Source organism: Serinus canaria, chromosome 24 (assembly GCF_022539315.1).
Source record: "Serinus canaria isolate serCan28SL12 chromosome 24, serCan2020, whole genome shotgun sequence".
Taxonomy (NCBI): Eukaryota; Metazoa; Chordata; class Aves; order Passeriformes; family Fringillidae; genus Serinus; species Serinus canaria.
The window spans coordinates 6961558-6980727 of record NC_066337.1 but is presented as its reverse complement, the minus strand read 5'-3'; the positions used below and the strand labels follow the sequence as shown (position 1 = coordinate 6980727).

General features: G+C 50.3%; 1 protein-coding gene across 6 annotated transcripts in view; it reads right to left on the bottom strand.

Moving 5' to 3' along the window:
- CADM1 (cell adhesion molecule 1) overlaps window positions 1-19170 on the bottom strand; it is a 130165-nt gene that overhangs the window by 36961 nt on the left and 74034 nt on the right. For all 6 annotated transcript variants that reach the window (XM_030230981.2, XM_030230983.2, XM_030230982.2 and 3 more), the window contains exons 2-4: window positions 5000-5146; window positions 3947-4099; window positions 1434-1571 (exon numbers count right to left, since the gene is read on the bottom strand). In XM_030230981.2, coding sequence (XP_030086841.1) covers window positions 1434-1571; window positions 3947-4099; window positions 5000-5146 — 438 coding nt within the window. The remainder of the gene's footprint in view (window positions 1-1433; window positions 1572-3946; window positions 4100-4999; window positions 5147-19170) is intronic.

Genomic DNA, 19170 nt, shown 5'->3' with positions numbered 1-19170 from the left:
ATTAATTAAAAGCAGTACGAATAGGTGGGAGCATTCGCAGTGCTCTGTTTGAGGGAGGGGAGCCCAGCTCGGGACTGGCTGCCTGAGGGATGCTGTGATGGAAACAAGCAGGAAGACAAGACAAAACGAGACGAGACAAGACAGCAGAAAAAGGATTTATCCAGGAACTCAGCAAGCGCCCGCTGACAGCGCAGTTCCGCTCTGATCTGTGCCTCTTTATTTAAGAATTCACAGGCAAAATTGCTAAGAGTAACTTCTGTAGCAGAGCTCTTCCAGACACCAAATATTGCTGTATAATATATGAGAGTGAAACAGGTGACACATGCAGACACCCCTTGATATTTGGAGGAAAAGCTTTCCCATGGGCAAAGCCACACTTCCTGTGATTCACAAACACAGCCAAATGTTTCAGTCTCTACTCTGTTAAAAAAAATCTGAAGACTGAGCAGGGTGAGGTGGTATTACATGAAGCTCAGCATTCTTCCCAGGGAACTCAAAGCTGGGATTCAACTGCTAACACAAGAAAACTCAATCAAGAAGCTGCACAGGTCAGGCAGAAAGGGACAAACACTTTGTCCTGCTGCCCACTGGCATGGTGAAGGGAAGCAGAACGGGATCATTAACTCCCTGCACACCACAGTGCTGGGACACAGCGGGGCACCACTGGGCCAGGCAGCAGGTTTGCATCCCACCTGTACCAGCATCCTCCCAGCTTGTGGCCTGCTCAAATGCTCTGAAGTGCTGGGCTTAAAGAGAGGATTTTATCCTGTCCTTGCAGGGGAGTGGGTTTGAAGTAATGAGTCTGGACTTCTGCAGAGAGTCCGTCAGTGTCTCAGACTGGGTAAAGCACAAAGGTGTTGTCAACCAAGCTCACATCTACATGCAGACTTAAACTAACAGCGTGTCACATGCAATCAGAGTCAGTGACTTGAATGTGCAAGTACTGGGAGCCACCAGACTTCAGGGAGTCAGAGAAACCCATCTTAGATGAATATTCAACTGAACACAGGGAAAACGCTCTACAAACAAGGGAGAGCTAGACATGAAGGTGAATTGCAAATCTTTACAGCCCAAAGCACAGACGATCCCTCTCGTACCTGAAACAGGGCAGAAAGCTACACAAGCCATGCAGAAATGAATTCAGTGCACAGCCCTGGGCTCCTCAAGGTCACCTGCAGTTACAGCAGGACTCCAGAACCCGGCACTCGAGGCTGGCAGGTAGGCAGAGGACCAAATGGAGTTCAGCCCCCTGCGTTAGGGAATAATCTGTCTGCCCACACAGTCCTTTGTTCCTCAGCTGGTGCTCAAAGAAGCTCGCTCTACTTTTCTTACTTTTTTTTCCCCTTCAACTGGCAGCAGAGAACAAACACCCAGCGTTACATAAATCACTTCAGCTCCCTGAACAAAGCAAGGGACTGAGAGGACACATCTACCCGTTAGCTCCTTGTTGCCTTTGAACCATCTGATGGTGGTGGCTGGTCTGCTGGCCATGGCGGTGCAGTTCAGCTCGATCTCCTCTCCCTCCACGGCCGTTTCTTTCTCGATATCAATTACCAAATTGCGTGGTGGCACTGGAATGGGAAACACAGCACAAACCGGATGAAAAAAACCATCTTTTGATCACTACACAGGACAAAACCTTGAGGAAAACCTGTAAAATCTACTGAAGGAAACAAGCAACCAGCATTTATTTGATCTTTCAATCAATCAAACCCTTTGATAGGCGGTTTTGCAGTAATTGGAGTGAGCACTTTCACTCTCCACCTAATAATCACCGCAGCCTCACAAATTATTACTTATCAGGGTTGTAACTTTCTGTTCCCTCTCCCAAGCAGGCACGGTTCCAGGGAGAGCCGCAGCCTCCTGCACTACTCGGGCGTGTGCTGCTATTTAAAAATCCAGCTTGACTCCGTGCACATTTCCTGACTTCTCTGACAAGGAGAGGAAACACAAAAGCTGACACTTGGCACTGCATTACTTACCAAGCCTCTAACCTCCACGGCAATTTCTCTCTCCTGCTGTTCAGCTCCACGGTTCAGCCATGAGCATGGAATCAGGCCAGCAAACATCAACCTCATTTAAGATGCTCGAAAAGCCACTCAATACAAGCCTGGAGTGGAACACCATCCCTTGGGAACAGCTCTGCCCCCCATCACACCCCCACAAACCACCCAAAGAGAGGAGGGAGCTGGCTCTACACCCAGCCACAAGTGCCATATCCTTTGGGGTGGAGATCTGCCCAAGCACACATCTTCCCTAGATCAGGAGTCTCCCAAAACACAAAGCTGGAAGACTGTACCAAATGAAAAATCATCCAGCAATACTGAGAAACAGGCTGTAACTTCAGGGGTAACAACCACTGCAGCACAGCCCAGAAATTGGACAAATGAGCTTAAAAATTAAGACATGGGAACAAGGGAATCTCTTTCCCATGAAAGCACCAGCAGCAAGGCAAAACCCAAGAAAAAGTGAACAGCGAGAGCTCTTATGGCAGAGTCACGGCTTCAGAAAATCCCAGAACTTCCAAAGGAAACTCAACTTTGCTCTGATCAATGTGATTAAGCAACTGCACAGTTCAGATGTGACTCACAGGTCTTAAAGCTAATGAAGAACAAATATGTATAAATACCATCCAGATGATCAAATGGACTAATTAGTCACTTGTGGCTTCTCTCTACAAAGAACAGAATGAGCTACATATTTGAGACTTTCACATGTTCCAATTAAGCATGAATAAATCTACATATTGTGTCACAGAAGACATGAAAGTGCTGAAGGAAACGTGCAGCTCCCCCCGAATGCCAGCTGCAAAGGGGGACACCTCAGCACCTCCCTCTGCTCTCCCGAGCTGGCAGCATCAGAGGCAGGCCAGCAAAATCAGTCCTTGATACATCTTCAGCTCTGTCAAAGGCTGGGTGATGGCCACGAGATTTTTGGTGGGGAACAAGTTCCTGGGAGGACCAGCCAATGACAACACGGAGTGCCACTCCTCCACCCTGGCTCATTAGTTCCCCTAATTAGGGAGCCAATAATAGAAAAGACAGGCAAGACAAGCCATCCCTGGTATCACAGTGCCCAATCTCTCCATGCAAGTACTAAGACCCCTCCTTCATCTTCTGCTAATAAACCTCCCTCATCCTTGCCTGCTTCCTGAGCTGAGGCTTGACCTGAGAACATGACAAAGGTGACAAGACACCACCTCCTTTATAGATGTGGGGTAAGGCAGCACACACACTGGCCATGCCACAAAGGCTTCTCAAAACCAACTGAAGTACAAGGCAAGAAAACTGACTTTTCCCTCAGTTCTAAAGCATGATTCATGCTTTAAATAACCCAACAAAAACCTGCATTATGTCTCCCACTTGAAAGACATGTGGTGCTGGCTTACAGGTGAATGAAATGAGTATTCTCCTTTCAAACACCTTCTCAGCATTGCCAGCAGTGAAATCAAATCCAACGAACTGTTTTTGCCTGTGCAGGATTAGAGGCAGGAGCTGGAAGAGCTTCCTGTGCCTGTGAGCGCTGGAAAGTGCACGGAAACTTTGAAGGTGTTGATAACTGTAATAGCAGGAGTAAAACTGCTTACAAACATCACTTAACAACGTAGAGAAACCTAAGACCCAAATCTCATTAAGCAAAAGAAGGAAGATTTAAACTAATCAGCAAGTGAGATCTTACATTAAGTCACCCTCCCCGCTCCAGGTTCTCCCACTAAGAGAGCCTCAAAAGCTGCTGCTAATCAGCAGGAACAGCTCAGACAGAGCAGGAGCTGCCTCTGCCAGCACACTGCTCCTGTGGCCACAGTGCCTGGCCACCGGCACTCAGGGCTCAAATCCTGGCTTCCAATCCCTCTCCCATTGGGACTGGAATGGGCTGGAGCTCTCCCATGGCTGCACAGAGCCCACCCCAGTGCCCCTGTGCGTGCAGGGACTGCGGGGCTCCTTACCCAGCACCGTGATCGTGGTGTAGATCTCCTGGGGCGGGTCGGTGTAGAGCTGGCAGAAGTACCTCCCCTCATCAGAGATGGACACGTTGGTCAGGGACACTCGGAGCTCGCTGTTGGAGAAGTTCACCAGCTGGAACCTGCTGTCCTTCAGTGCTGTGGGGCAAGCACAGCCTGGTGACTGCACGGGGAGAGGCAACGTCCCCTTCCTGCCACACCACAACCCCAAAGATCCCCACAGACAGCAGCACACGTGAGCACCCCTGGGCTCCTGATTAGCTGCTTCCTACCTTGAAGCTGGACCTATAAAATCTTTTGGTTCTCAGATCATTCCAAATAATCAACATGAGCCAATCACCAGGCACAGCATCAAATCTTTGGACATAGTTTTATTACCAGGTGACTCAGGGATGTGTAGGTAAAATGCTTATGGTGTCTATACAGCCCCAGCACCAACTGCAGGCACTCAGGGACAGCCTAAATGAGGAAGGAGTTGGGAGAAGTAGAATTTAAAGCTTTTTTCCTGTCCTGCTGCTTCCTGGGCAGAGAGTACAGGTGTGTCCCCACAGTGACACTAACACAGACCATTTAAAATGTCTCACTGCAGCTGCTGTGGCACTGTCACCACAGGACAGATATATCCACTGGACATGCAAGCGATGAAGAGATTTCAGTTTGGGTATAAAGCAGCACAGATTGTCCTGAAATTTTCAGTCTTTGGTCTGAAGAGATTACTCCTGAGAACACTGCGCTGTCTCGGTGTCGCCCTGCTCAATTTGTTTGTGTCAGCTAAATATTTGGCATTCAATTGCAATTCACCCTGAATTACAACAATCAATTCCCACTGCAAAGTAAGATGCTCTGACTTTTAGAGGGGACTGTGAAGTTTTCCATTAAGGGGAAGATTATGATTGTCTGTCTCACCTACCTTCACAGAACCAGTGAACTGTAAGTGCCCAGCATTGCACAAACAGGAGGGATCTCAGCAGATGCTGTGTCCTGAGTGCAAGTGGGGCACAGGAGGAGTCATGACCAGCTGAGCAACCATAAACTTACGCCTGAAATCTCTGAAATAGATGGTCTGCCTGTTGGGGTTCAGGAGCTGGATCACGGAGTCGTCGCTGTTCTTGACGCGGCAGCTGATGGTGGCCACGTCCCCCTCCACCACAGTCACATCCTCTGTCACCAAGTTCTGACCATGACCTGCAGGACACAGCAAAGCGGGACTCAAGGTCAGAAATGACACCAGTGGGTTTCACTTGGGAATGGAAAGCTCCACTCCACCAGTGGAGAAACATCAGCCAGTGAGCCATTGACCCTGGGTCCCCAGGCAGCTGGTAAAGGAGCAATGAGAAAGGAGCTCTGTGATGGGAACAGAGGAAGGAGGACTGCTGCCCTACACAGAAACACCAAATTCCCTTCCTCTCCCAACAGAAAAATCATGTTGGATTACTTGAAGGAACAACTCTCTGTAAGAAGCACTTATCCTCTGACTGGAGCAGGCAGACTTGAGGGAATCAGTCCTTACTCACTCTGTGTAATCAGCAGGTGCTATTAATGTCCAGAGGCAGGGGAAAAAAAGGATCCCGTGCAATTATGGTGTGGGAGCCTTGTAATCATTTACAGGTCACCACCCTGGAAACTCTGCTCCTAATGAGGCTGAGACACCCGCCCTGAACGCCAGGGGACACGGGGGATGGCCTGGGAACTGTGCCTTGCATTTCAATTCCTCATAACTACTGGGAACCACAGGGGCAGAAGTACTGAGACTTTGATTGGCAATGCTCCAATTGAAGCCAGGATGCCACAGGCTGGGTGGTCAGAGAATCCTCTGCTGCTCCACTGCTGCCTTGGCCACCAGAAACCCAAAAATGAAGGATTATGATAAAGTTTACACACAAGAAATCTGGGGATCATATTTAAACCCCAGGTTTTCTCTCACCCTGCATTTCCTTCGTTTATCTTTCTTTCCAACTTGCCTTTATAATTTGACATCCCTTGGAAACAAATGTTTGACAAAAAGGTGCATCATTTGGAAACAGAAAGATTGATAAACCATCAGACTCCTCTCCACACCTGATGGGCAGAAAGCTGAAGTCTGGGCACATTTTTCTGCCCTCTCAGTATAAATTTTAAATAGATTCTCCAGACTGATGAATTTTGAGGAGCAACAAGAAGATTTACTATCAAACAGTAGCACCCACATTGGAGCACAGACCCTCAGCCCCAGTCAGAGGGGCAAAGAGCCTGTCCCAGACCTCTGCCTGGCTCCTGCTCCACATTCTGTGTGTCGGGATGAAGCTGGTCCTGCTCAAAGCCCTGTGATCAGAAGATGAGCATTCAGCCACCCCACCACGCTACCAGCACCCTTAATGGGCTGTTCTTGAACCTTGGGGACACACGTTAATGGCTGGACTCAATCTTAGAGGGCTTTTTCAGCCTAAATGATTCTGTTCTCAAATCCCAAAGCACTGTGCAGACCCAAGGGCTGAGCCCTGCCCTGCCTGTGCCACAGGCTGCCCTGGAGGTGCTGGAGCAGCCCTGACAGCCACAGCCAGGCCCTGGCACCAATGAAATCAAACATCTCAAAAGTGGTTCAAGCAAAAATATTAAACATTACTAACTGCTTCTGGGGAATAATTTTATCAAACCCATTCAAAACAAGGTTCTTGCACAAGGATCAGCTTGATATGTTCTCATAAACGCAATATTCCCTACAAATCATTAACAAAGCTATTAAGATTCGATTTCCATCTAAGCAATAATTGCCAGCATATTTTTTTACATTTATTTTAAAAGACTCAATCCTATTTTCAATTCATTAAACTGTTCCTTGCGTTTACTGAATTTTACATCAGCTTAGAAGACTATTTGAATTAATAAGAATTACAGTAGAAGTAATTTAGAAATAAATTATTTGAAGTTCAAGGCACTGAAGCTTTTCACACCGGGATGCTGCTGCATTAAACCTGCCGATGGATGGCTGCAGAGTCCAGCACCTCGGCTGGGCTGGCACCAGATCCCTCTGCAGAAGCTTTTACCCGGGTTAATCGTGGGCAGGGAGCACATGAGGACACGCTGAGCCCCTCCACAGCTCGCAGCAGCCTCAGCCTCCTGGGCTCTGGCTCTCTGTTCTCCATCAAAGGGTGTCGGATCAGTCTGCTCTGCTGCCCTGAACGTGCTGCACCCAGCCAAGGCGGGCACCCCTCCACATCCTGGGGCTCCTCTCTGCTCCCAGGAAAGCTATTTCCACCAACAGCAGCAATGACAAACTGGAAATTAAATAAAAACACAAAGCAAGAACTCCTCAGACCCATCCTCATTGTCAAACCTCGGCAAGTTTCTCAGTAAATATCTACTGTCACTGTATACATATTTTGAGGAGCATTAAATACACACACAGAGCATGACAGCATTTTGGAACAGAAAGGGACAGGCTGGGGAGGGCAGATGAAATTTATGGACTCAACAGGGAATCTCAGGAGCTAAGGGAAGCAAAGGAATTACTGTTGAAAACCAACATTAAATCCCTGGCAATGCTCTGGAGGGGCACAGCACAGGGAGATCCAACAGAAAGCCCCCAACAGAATGATATGGGACAGATCTTCATCTGTCACACGTGAAGGGACTACGACAGCACAGCGTCCATGGATCAGACCAAAGCTTCCTGTTGGGACTCACACAAGGGACAAATCCTCATCCCAGAGTGTGATGGACAGACAGCAGGACAGACAGAGTCCAGGACTGGGCTCAGAGCCTTGACTTGGAGCACAAGGGATTGCTCCAGAGAGAGTGGAACAGGAAGGGAAAGGAAGCCCCATCCTGGGGGGAGTCTCTGGGGTGAGCCCCTGTCTAACACGTGCACCGGTGTTAACAAGCAAGGGAAACACCCCAATGGGGTCTGCAGTGCCAGCAGGGAAAACACAGTGTGTGCTTCCTTCATTACCCAAAGCAATTCTCCAGCCTCATTTACTGCATCTCCCTTTGAAGGTGAAAATGACACCTTCCCTTATCCTGCCTGCAAGGGGGGTGAGGAGGGGGCACAATGCTTGAGGGACGCTTCGGCTGCAACCTGTACAATTAATTTTTGCACTTGTCTTCCTGCCTTAGACCACTGCAGTCTCTCCTCCTAGGGCTGAGACAGACTCAGACGAGTAAATTGTGTTTCAAACAAGTTCCCCCCAGCTGGACACAGCCCAGGGACCTTGGCTCATATTCAGCGGTCACATTTAAAATCAATTCTTTCTCCGCCTGTAGGACACCGGGCTAGAGGGAAGCGTCAGGGAGAGAAGAGGAAAGATTAAAAATACGTGCTGGGGAGCATGGTTTTTCAATTTCTATGGAATTTCTAACCACAGGTGCCCCAGCGTGAGCTGCAGCACTGCTGGCTCAGTCTGCAGGATCCCGACACAAATGCTTTCCAAGGAAGAGAGGTTTTCATTACACCTGAACTGTGTAAGCCCCTAAACCTAAACAAAATTCCTCTTAATGGATTGACTCAGAAGAAACAACTCACACAGATACACAAACTGCCCACGTGCTCAAGGAAAAAAGCGACACTAAGCTCCATTCCCAGAATTAACACAATTTGAATGTCAACATTCATCTATCAGTTTCAAGTACCTAAAAGGAACATGGTGGTTAGAGCAGAGACAAGAGGGTTTATAAACACTGAGCATTCACCTCCCCAGAAGCTTTGTCTCCTCTGCATTCCTTCCCTCCCTGAGCTGAGCAGCTCCTCTGCTCTCTCATCCATCACTGAGAGCTTCATCTCTTCCCTTTGACACAAATATCACAGTCTGCTTTCCAGGAACAGAACCAGAACCAGAGGCTCTTGGTCATGGTTCAGACACAGGAAAAGGAGGGGACCCAAAGGCCATTTAACTAGCCTGCAGATCAGCCTCTAGGAGGGAGAGGAGAAGTGCCAGGCAGTGCTGGGAGAAGCCACTGGAGCTCTGTGCATGCAGGCTCCAGTCTTGAGAGAACGCTTTGAAAAGCTGCAGTCGTCACTCTTGAACTTTGGAAAAGAACAGACAATCCACACTGATTGTGCTGGCAGGGAAAGGCAATTGCTGCCGATGGAGTTAATTCCATGGCATCTTTTCATGGGCAACAGCTGGAGACCAGGCTGCCCAGGGAGCCCAGGGACACACGTGTGGCCCTGGTGGGCTGCAGCAGGAGGGAACAGGCTGGGGCAGAAGGCAGCACTGCCACAGCCCCAGCACAGCCAGCCTGCATCCTCCGTCCTGCTCACAGCCCACCAGGACACAGTGGTGCTCACCCACTCCCAAAAGGGCACTGTGGAAGGCTGGGCTGCAGGGAGGGCAGGAGAAGAGGCAGCTGTGCTCCTTCCACTCCTGCACAGTCCCCAGGGCAAACCCTCCGAGGCCACGGAGCCTGAGCCAGACGTGGCACCTCCGAGCAATTCTTCTGCCAATGCTCTCACCCCAGAGGAAAATGTTGTTTTCCACCAAGATTCACAACTAACCTTGTGCAACAGCAACTTTCTCTTCTAATAAGATGTAATTACCAGTTTTGTGACCCTGAGTCAAGCCTCTCTGAGATTTTTCTGTGTTCAAGTAGCTCTTATTCCCTCTTCAGCACCTTCTCCATGGCCAGAAACAGACTCAGCAACTCCAATTCCCAGGCAAAGAGCTCTTCAAAAAAAGTGATGGTGGCAAACAAATAGAATTCTAGAAAGATCTCCCTTTTGAGTTAGTTCTGTGCAGGTCTGTCAGCTGCAATTCAGCACTGGGGAGTTTTGCCCATGAAAATTCCTTGCTGAGCACAAGAGGAGCAGGGACTTTCCAGCAAGGTGCAGCTGAGCCAAACTGCCAAGGCTTGCTCAGTGATGATGGGAATGGGGTTTGGCAGCTCCAGGTCTCCCTCTGAAGCACAGACTACAGCAAATTGATACAGCAACGCTCACCTGGCATTTGGATTTTTACTTTCACATTTAATGCATGTTATCCTTCCTTTATGCCACAGCCAGGTAGAAGAGAATTGCTCTGAGGAAGGGCTCTACCAACAGAGACAACTTTGCTGTGCCAGGTTTGGGATCCCCTGGTGATGCTCAAAGCCCCAGTTTCCATTTAGGAGGGGAAGAAGGAGAGTGGGAGGAATTAGCATGCACAGAAACCGTTCCCAAAACGTTGATTTCCTTGAGTCTCCCTGGCACTGTCTGCAGGGACAGAGCCGCTCCTGCTGCCAGGATCTCATCCCTGTCACAGGCTGTGGCAGCCCCAGCAGCCCCAGGGACCTCTTTCCCCTCCTTCTCAGCACAGATTTTCTCAGCGCTTTCGGCGCCTTCCCGCAGCGCCCGCTCCTCTCCCCGCTTGCAGTCACACTTCCCCTGAGTTACTCTCCACACTCAGAGACAGCGTGCAAGATGGTGCTAAAAATTACTTATTGTGAGGAGCAAGTTTACGCTGTGAAACAGCCACTTCAGAGAAATATACGGCAAATTCAAGCGAGTTCTGCACAGATATTAAATTTGTGGAGAAAAAAAATGCCATTGCCACCTTTATGGCTTTTCTGGCTTAAAGAGGAAGAATAAAAAATGACAATAGCTCCGAAATTACACTGGAGGCTGCACTGACTTTAAACATAGTGAATATCTATGTGATGCAATGGCATCAGGGAATTCTTTCCACTGGCTGAAACCACAATGGTACAGGAACAAAAATCCTGTGTTATGCCCAAATTAAAGTATTTCTTTGGATCTTAAGAACAAAATTCTTTTTTTCTGCCATGAAAGCCTCTGTGGCTGTGGCCAGAGTGCATTTCAGACTGGAGCAGCTCCTTCACCCTGCCCTCCCCTCACACTCCTGCTGCCGCCAATCGCCCCGTCTGCGCAGATTTATGATCTGTCACTGGGCTGGGATTAGATGTCACCCTTGTCTTTCTATTACCCAGATATTGATAGATCAAACTCCCTGGCCATACGTCGCCTGTCCCTTCAAAGGTTACTGCTGGCGGACACTGAGGATCAATATCCATCTGCTCTGTCACTGACCAGAGGGACAAACGCGGCCAGGGAGAATTCGGGATGGCAGCACGAGTCTGCTGCCCTGCACATCTCAGGTTTGTATTCCACATTTCCAATACATTTCTAAGGAACAGAAGCAGCTGCTCCCTTGCCTTGTTTTCAGCAGCTGATGGTCCATTGCCTAGACAGTAAAAGGTCACTTGCTAAAGACTGTCCTTCTCCCATAAGGTCAGGGGTTTATCCGAGCATCCCCCAAGGACCCCGCCGTGAGCGGCTCCTCGGCTGCACCAGGGAGACAGAACATCTTCTGTGGGAGCACCTGAGAAGGGGAGGCTGCTGAGGACTCTGAGGGGGCTCTTGGGGGACACTGAGGGACAGAAGCAAGGGGGATCAAAAGAGCAGGAAAGGGCAAAGCTGTGAGTGGCCCCTCAGTAGAAAGAGTCAGGTGCCCTTTTCTTGTGTTCCCCCGACACTCAGCCATCACTGGCAGCCAACACCCGCCAAGGACATCACCTAAAATCCACCCCTGCCATGCCCCAGCACTGCTTGGCAGCAGCATCAGCAAGGGAGAAGCCTTGACTACATGAGATGGTCCCAGCAGGCCGCTGTCTCTGTTCAGTGTGTTTAAATAACACTCAGTTAGCATCAACACACGTTTATTATTAATGGAGCCCTAATACAGAATTCTTATCTGCATTTATCTTCCAGCTACATCGCTACCAAGGACACCCACAGCCCAGATCCCAGGAAGGAGACCTTGATTAAACCCGAGTTTCAAACACAGGTGGAATTTCCTTTCTCTGCCTTGACTTGCTCCATGGGGAGCTAAACCCTGACGAGGAGTGTAAGAGGAGGAAGCCCAGATCAAATATTCAGTTTTCACAATCAAAGAGCATGTTCTGTGCATTTCCCTGACCAGAACAACACCTGCTGCCTCACACTCCTTTCTGTCTCTGCCACGGGGGTAAAGCTGTAGCAGGCCCTGCCAAAACCTGAGCACAGGAGGAGAGAATTTACATGTTTGCAGGTTTGTCACCATCATTGTCACCTCTGTTTTTGCCCTGTGGTGGCCAGCAGCTGCCACCTGCCTCTCACAGAGCAGGGCACTGCTCACAGCCCGAGCTGGCACGTGGAGCTGTGGAGGGAGCTCCCATCTGCTCTGTGCCCACCTTGCCCTCAGCACAGATCCCTGCTCCGGGGGTGCCAGCCGGGGGCTGCAGCTGGGCAGGGACACAGCGGGGGAACGTCCATTGCACAGCACTGCCCAGCAGCAGGGAGCCCTCCCAGGGACCCCAGCACTGCAGCCCCTCAGCTCAGACCCCCTGTGCCCCCTCCAGGCCCTCTGGGATGATGCCATTGCCAGCGAGGTCTGCTCTGGCACAGCTCAGTCTCTGGAGCCGACAGCACCTGCCCCAGGTGTGCCCAGAACACCGACTCCCATTAGTCAGAGCCACGGGGTTCCCAGGAACAAGGAATCCTGTTTCAACTCAGATGATGGGTTTCATTTTACTCTAATGAGCAGATATGTCTTATATCCATACCTGTAACCCATTTCTTGCAGACTTTTTCACATCCTTTCTATTTTTTACTGTCAGTAGCATCTGTCACAACGTGCGGCTTAATAATCTCTTTTAAACCCAAGAAATCTGTATTTCCATAAAGCACCCACAATGAATTCTGATCAACATCAGCCTGGTCTCTTCCCTATAAAAAGGACCTCCTTTCAACTGCCTGCATATTTAAGTTTGAAATCTTTAACTCACCACTGAAATAAGCAATAAATAAATGGCAAAATTAATGACAAATGCACAAACCTCTAGAAAACGTTCTCAAAACAAAGGACCAACAAAGAATACCAGGAAATACTGTTGTTTTTTGGGGTATCCTGGCCTGTTCCTGCCCTTTGGCTCAGCATGCACCCAGCCTTAAATCCCAGCACTGTCCTTGCCCTGTCACACACAGGAGCGACTCTGTGAGCCTTTGACAAAACACCTGCCCAGCTGTAATCCCAAAACTGTGGTGTAAAAGCAGAAGAGGAAGCATTTACCAGCTGGAATGACCAAGAGCTTGCACAGTGACCCGTTTGCTTCCAGCCCATCTCGAGGATGAGCCCTCCTCCACAGATCAGGCTGAGTTCTTTTTGCCCTTTGAAGTTAATTCCCAGTTTGCCATCAGGGGAGGAAAGCTGATGTCACTTTTCAGGAATTCCCAGCCTTTGGAATGGCTTTGCTCACAGGTGTTATCTGTCCACTCCCCATCTCCCTGGGCAGATGGGAATGCCACAGTCCTGGATGTTGGAGCCCTGCTTGCCCACAGTCATTTCCCTGCCCACCCAGCACTGCAGGGACTCCAAGCCATGAAGATGGGCACTGTCTTTAGGGCTCTTTCCCTTCACTTTCTTTTCACTCAAGTATGTCCCCCCCTCTCAGTTTTTTAGAGACAGCAGACAAGACCTTTTCTCAAAGAACAACAGACCCCTACCAGCGCCAGACACTCCCCCACAAAACAAGTGAAAGGATCTCAGCAGCAACATTACCATCAAAGCGAGGACTCCTTCCAATTTCTACTTCCCAGAAAGGATAAAAAGGTATAAGAGAAGCCTTTAGTCTAGATCCCAGATCAGACATTATGATGAATGCTCACCTAAAGGGCAACATATTTGTAAGTTTTAAGTCTCTTGCAACACCAACTGTCCTGATTCATCCCCACGATAAAGGCAGCTCTGAGAGCTATTTTACCATATTTATTATTTTACAGAGGAGGAAGAAAAAATGTGGAATCAGCACCCAATCTGCCACCCATCGGATTTATAAATGTTAGTATAGGACCAGTGCTAATATCTTTAAACATTAATCTCCTCATTGCAGATCCTGCACGTCCCCCTTCAGCCTCCGCCCGCTGGCTCATCCAGGCTTGGGGAAATAAAATGCATCTTGGTATTTTTTCCCCTTCATCTATAGGATTTGTTTTGACTAAACCCATGAAAAGAAGAGAAAGGGCAGATGCTCCTGAACACATTCCTGCCTGCTGTCAGTGCTCTGCCAGCTGAGTGGAAGGCACAAAGCTCTGCTCCAGTGTTTATTTTTAAAGATGCAGCCTGCCTGATCCACGCTCATTCCTCAAGCCTTGTTTTCTATAGAGGCTCTGTTTTCTTTGCTGGCTGCCAGGACAAAGGCAGAGCTGGGAGGAAGGGAAGAGAAACCGTGTTGTGCACACAAAAATAAACCCTTGGGTTTATAAACTGCATTAGCCCAGTGCCTTTCAGTGCCTCTGCAGGTGCAGCAATAGGACTGTAAAGCATATGACCAAAAAAATACAGTAAGGATGAGAGAGAAGACAAGTCTGGATACAGTCCTCTTCCCACCTTCCTCAAACCTGCACCCAGACCATCCCACAGCAGGCACACCGAGCCCAGCACTGCTCTCTCAGCAAGCTCTTTGTAAATTTTATCACTTATTTCTTAAAGTTGCAATTGCCTTTTAAAATTAGATTGTATTTAGTTCTTAATTAAATCGTCATCGTTCTACAAAACCCCACAGGCTCTGAGGTTTAGATTGTCATTTTAAACAAAAGTAAAATGGTAAATGCCTTTTCCATCCAACACCATTAGGTATAATTAAGCAATGGGTAAAGCATACATCGTGCTATAAATGTCATTTAGTTTTACAGTGAAACTCATCAACATTTATCAAAACACTGCCTCGAGAAAGAACGAGACAGCTCCAGAGAGTGACTTCCATTCACTGCTGCCTTTGAAGCGTCTGCTCTGAGGGAGAGCTGCAGCAAGAAAAGCCTTCCCATTACATATTTTTATCTTTTGGGCTGAAATGCTCATTTTCTGCCAGGCTCCCATATGTGGCAGGAGGGGTGGTGTGCAGCCATCGTGCACCAGTGTTTGGGAAGGGTGTCCTGGCGAGCCCCAAAGGCAGGGCTGGGATGAGCAATCCCAGGTAGAAGGGAGCCCAAGGAAACACCAAACCCGGGGCCAAGGGAATTTATGGTGGGGCAGGACAGAGCCACAGCTGGTCCCTGGGGACAGGGTCCCTGTCACAGCACCGCGGGGCACTGGGCTGCCCAGCAGGCTCACACCTGTCCCCACAGCCCTGCAGCAGTGTTCTGCAGGCTGGAAGGGTGAGATAAATGGCATTTCATTGCTGCTTTCAGGTGAGCCACCACCAAAGGGATGTGAACTGTAAAGAAAGACAAACACCAGCAACGCACAGCACCAGGCACCGCCGTGCTGCTTCTATTTTAAAATCTCTACGTTTCTTGTGTTCTCCCGAGAAGCATTAAAACAGTCAAACTGAGCCCATTTAGAAGCAATTTTCAATTTAGTGCTCCTCCTTGATACCACACGGCAAACATCAGCAGGCACCGGCTCCATCCGTAGGGATCTGGGCACCCTGCTCCCTGTGCCGAGCCTGACGCTGCAGCTCCAGGCACCAGTCAGAAAAACAGATTTGAAATTGATGTTTCATCATTACCCGTCATTAAAAAATTATGCTGTTGTACAATCTCAGAAGCAGCAAGGAGTGAATGCTGAATGCCTCTGCCAGTGTTATTAACTCTCCCTCCCCGCCGGGGTGCAGAGGGCTGTTTCTGGGGCGGTGAGGTTCTCTCCTCCTCCCTCTCCTCCTCCTCCTCCTCTCCCCGAGCATCGCGGCATCGCCGCAGCCGCGCTCGGCTCCATCTCCTGCGCGGGGTTGGCAAGGCAACAGGAGCGCAGGGCTCCGGGGAGCCGGGGAAGGGCTGAACACACCCCGGGCAAGGGCTGAACACACCCCGGGCAAGGGCTGAACACACCCCGGGCAAGGGCTGAACACACCCCGGGCAAGGGCTGAACACACCCCGGGCAAGGGCTGAACACACCCCGGGCAGGGCTGAACACACACCCCGGGCAAGGGCTGAACACACCCCGGGCAAGGGCTGAACACACCCCGGGCAAGGGCTGAACACACCCCGGGCAAGGGCTGAACACACCCCGGGCAAGGGCTGAACACACCCCGGGCAAGGGCTGAACACACCCCGGGCAGGGCTGAACACACACCCCGGGCAAGGGCTGAACACACACCCCGGGCAAGGGCTGAACACACACCCCGGGCAGGGCTGAACACACCCCGGGCAAGGGCTGAACACACACCCCGGGGAAGGGCTGAACACACCCCGGGCAGGGCTGAACACACACCCCGGGCAAGGGCTGAACACACACCCCGGGAAGGGCTGAACACACCCCGGCAGGGCTGAACACACCCCGGGCAAGGGCTGAACACACACCCCGGGAAGGGCTGAACACACCCCGGGCAGGGCTGAACACACACCCGGCAGGCTGACACACCCCGGGCAAGGGCTGAACACACACCCGGGCAGGGCTGAACACGGGCTGAACACACCCCGGGCAGGGCTGAACACACACCCCGGGCAGGGCTGAACACACCCGGGAAGGCTGAACACACCCCGGGCAAGGGCTGAACACACCCCGGGCAAGGGCTGAACACACACCCGGGGAAGGGCTGAACACACCCCGGGCAAGGGCTGAACACACCCCGGGCAGGGCTGAACACACCCCGGGCAAGGGCTGAACACACCCCGGGCAGGGCTGAACACACCCCGGGCAAGGGCTGAACACACCCCGGGCAAGGGCTGAACACACACCCCGGGCAAGGGCTGAACACACACCCGGGCAAGGGCTGAACACACCCCGGGCAGGGCTGAACACACACCCCGGGCAAGGGCTGAACACACACCCCGGGCAAGGGCTGAACACACACCCCGGGCAGGGCCATTCCCCGGCCATACCCAGCCCTGCCACAGCCCTCCCTGCCTGTCTGTACACAACCATTTCAATGGGACATTTCAATGGCCACAAAGCAAAGGTGACACCAGACATGAGAGAGCCACGTACTTATGGGAAACCTCCCAAAATCAGGGAAAAATACACAGGAAACTCATTCTTCCCCAATTTCTTTTTGCCCTTCTTGTTCTCAAGCGTTTTCCATCTCTTATGCTCCCTCATAGCCGTGGGAAGCCCTTGCCCAGATTGCACTGGGATGTCCTTAAGATCAGGGCATGCACAGGGGACAGCAGGAGGACACACTGTGCTGCTCCTCTGCCACGTTTCCAAGCTCAGTCACAAATGAATTTTGGTCAGCACACGCCTGTATTCCCTCCCAAACAACCCTCCTCCTGTCCACAGGCAGTGTCAGAACTACCAGCAGGGAAACAAACCCTGATCTCCAGCCCACTGCAGTGCCCTGAAGGAGAAGGGAATATGGATTTACAGGTGGAGTGAGCAGTACAGCCAGGGATTTTGGAAATGGACACCACATCCAGCACCAATCCTCCAGGTCACCTTGTTTGAAAACTGCAAATACAGAGAGGCCACCCCACCAAAAAATCCATCTTCTTAACTGCTTGAAACTAAATTTAAAATGCATGTATGCAGTGTTCCTCTCTGCTCGCTATTCTGAGCTTCTCCTTTGGCCTTATGATAAAAGAATGCAGGAAATTATAGCCAACCTTCCCCCAGCCCGGAAAAGGGAATTAATTACTGCAAGCACAAAGTCAGCGCTCTTCCAATAAACCAATGCAATCCATCCAGGCACTGAAAAGCAAGGAAAACATCCTGGGGGCTCGATACCTTGCTAGCCATTCACAGCATGCACCGCCGTGGATATTGCAGAACAGCTGTGCCTGGGACTATCACAAAGCCAACATTATCTCTGCCATTATTAGAATTAAATAAAGCCTCTCCTGCTCGATGTGCCCAGGATTACAAACCACCTCAAACCTCGCCACGCCTGGCCCCAGAGCAGCTTTGCCTCCTTTAGCCAGGATTAGATGGACTGCAGTGACCAGGGACAAAGTTCCTCAACGTGCCAAGCTGCCACCACCCCCCAGTGCCACCCACAGGGCTGCACAGCAGCTCTCTGGAACATTCTGAGGAGCCCATGGGAGGGATGTGGGGCTGGGGGGGTCACTGCCCACATCCCAACTCCACGGCTCTTCCCTGTCCTCCTGGGCACAAACCTGGGCAACACAGGGAGCCCCCAGAAAAACCTGGCACACTGCTTTTTTTTGCTGCAATTTTGGAGAAACCTGCTCTCTCCTGGCCACGGGGCAGCACGGGGCAGCACGGGGCTGGTGCTCGGGCACCCAGCACTGCTGCAGGTGGAGCAGCACACCAACAGCCTCCCTTCCTCCTACTGTACACACAGTGAGTGTATTTCAAATAAAAATACACTCCAACCATCAAAGCTGGGCAGGCTCCAACCCTCCTGCTGCCATGTCACAGGAGACACGAGACCTTTTACAGATGTTGCCAACAGCAGCTGAAAATCTACCAGACATTTGCTTAGCATTTCTTGAAAGAACAGTTTCAATTAGACACATTCTTCACAGTTCTCTTCTCAAACCCCAACAGTTTGAAGAGATCTCCTTGTTTTTGCCAAGTTTTCATGAACTGTAAGCCTGGCCCCCTTGCACTCAGCACATCAAGGGTAAGATATTTAAAACAAGGCTCATTTTCAATGGAAATGCTCCACAATAAATAACTCAGCAGTGCTGTTGTGAAAATTTCAGATTTCAGCAGTTGACTTTTAATCAGGAGCTGCATTTGCACCTGAGAGCAAGAGAAACCCTCCCCTTAATCACTTGCATTTAAAACCACTTTATAAAACCTGCCCTAACTGAGCACAGTCTGTCCAGAACTCCCCTCCTTAAGCCCCAGCAACTGCGACCTTCCAGTAAATGCTGCTCTCTCCAAACTGGATGACACACCACATTCTGGAGCTACAAATGAAGGACAATTCCTCACGGCTATTTTTCTAGCAAGGCACTGAAATGACAGTCTGGTTCAGGCTGGCTTTTAGAAACGGTTTATAAACGTTAAAAGGGTTTTTGCTGAGGAGCCACTTGAGCACATCCTGTAGTGAAGGTGCTTTTGGGTTGGGGATTAATTTTTTTCGCTAAACCTGCCAGGGCTGTGTGTTACTGAAAGGTTTGCAGGCAGGCAGCTACTCTGGAGCATGGGTGTCATCAGACCCTGGAGTCAGGCACTCACTGGGCTCTGCCTCCCAAGCGGCACCAACACCTCGCCCAGGCTGAGCCCCAGCACCTCCCTGCAAGCACACTCCTCCCTCAGCTCCCCTCCTCACACTGTGCCTCGGAGTCATCGCCCTGGGATAACCATCCTGTGAATGGAATGCATTAAGCTCAGCTGATGACATAAAACACTCCAGTT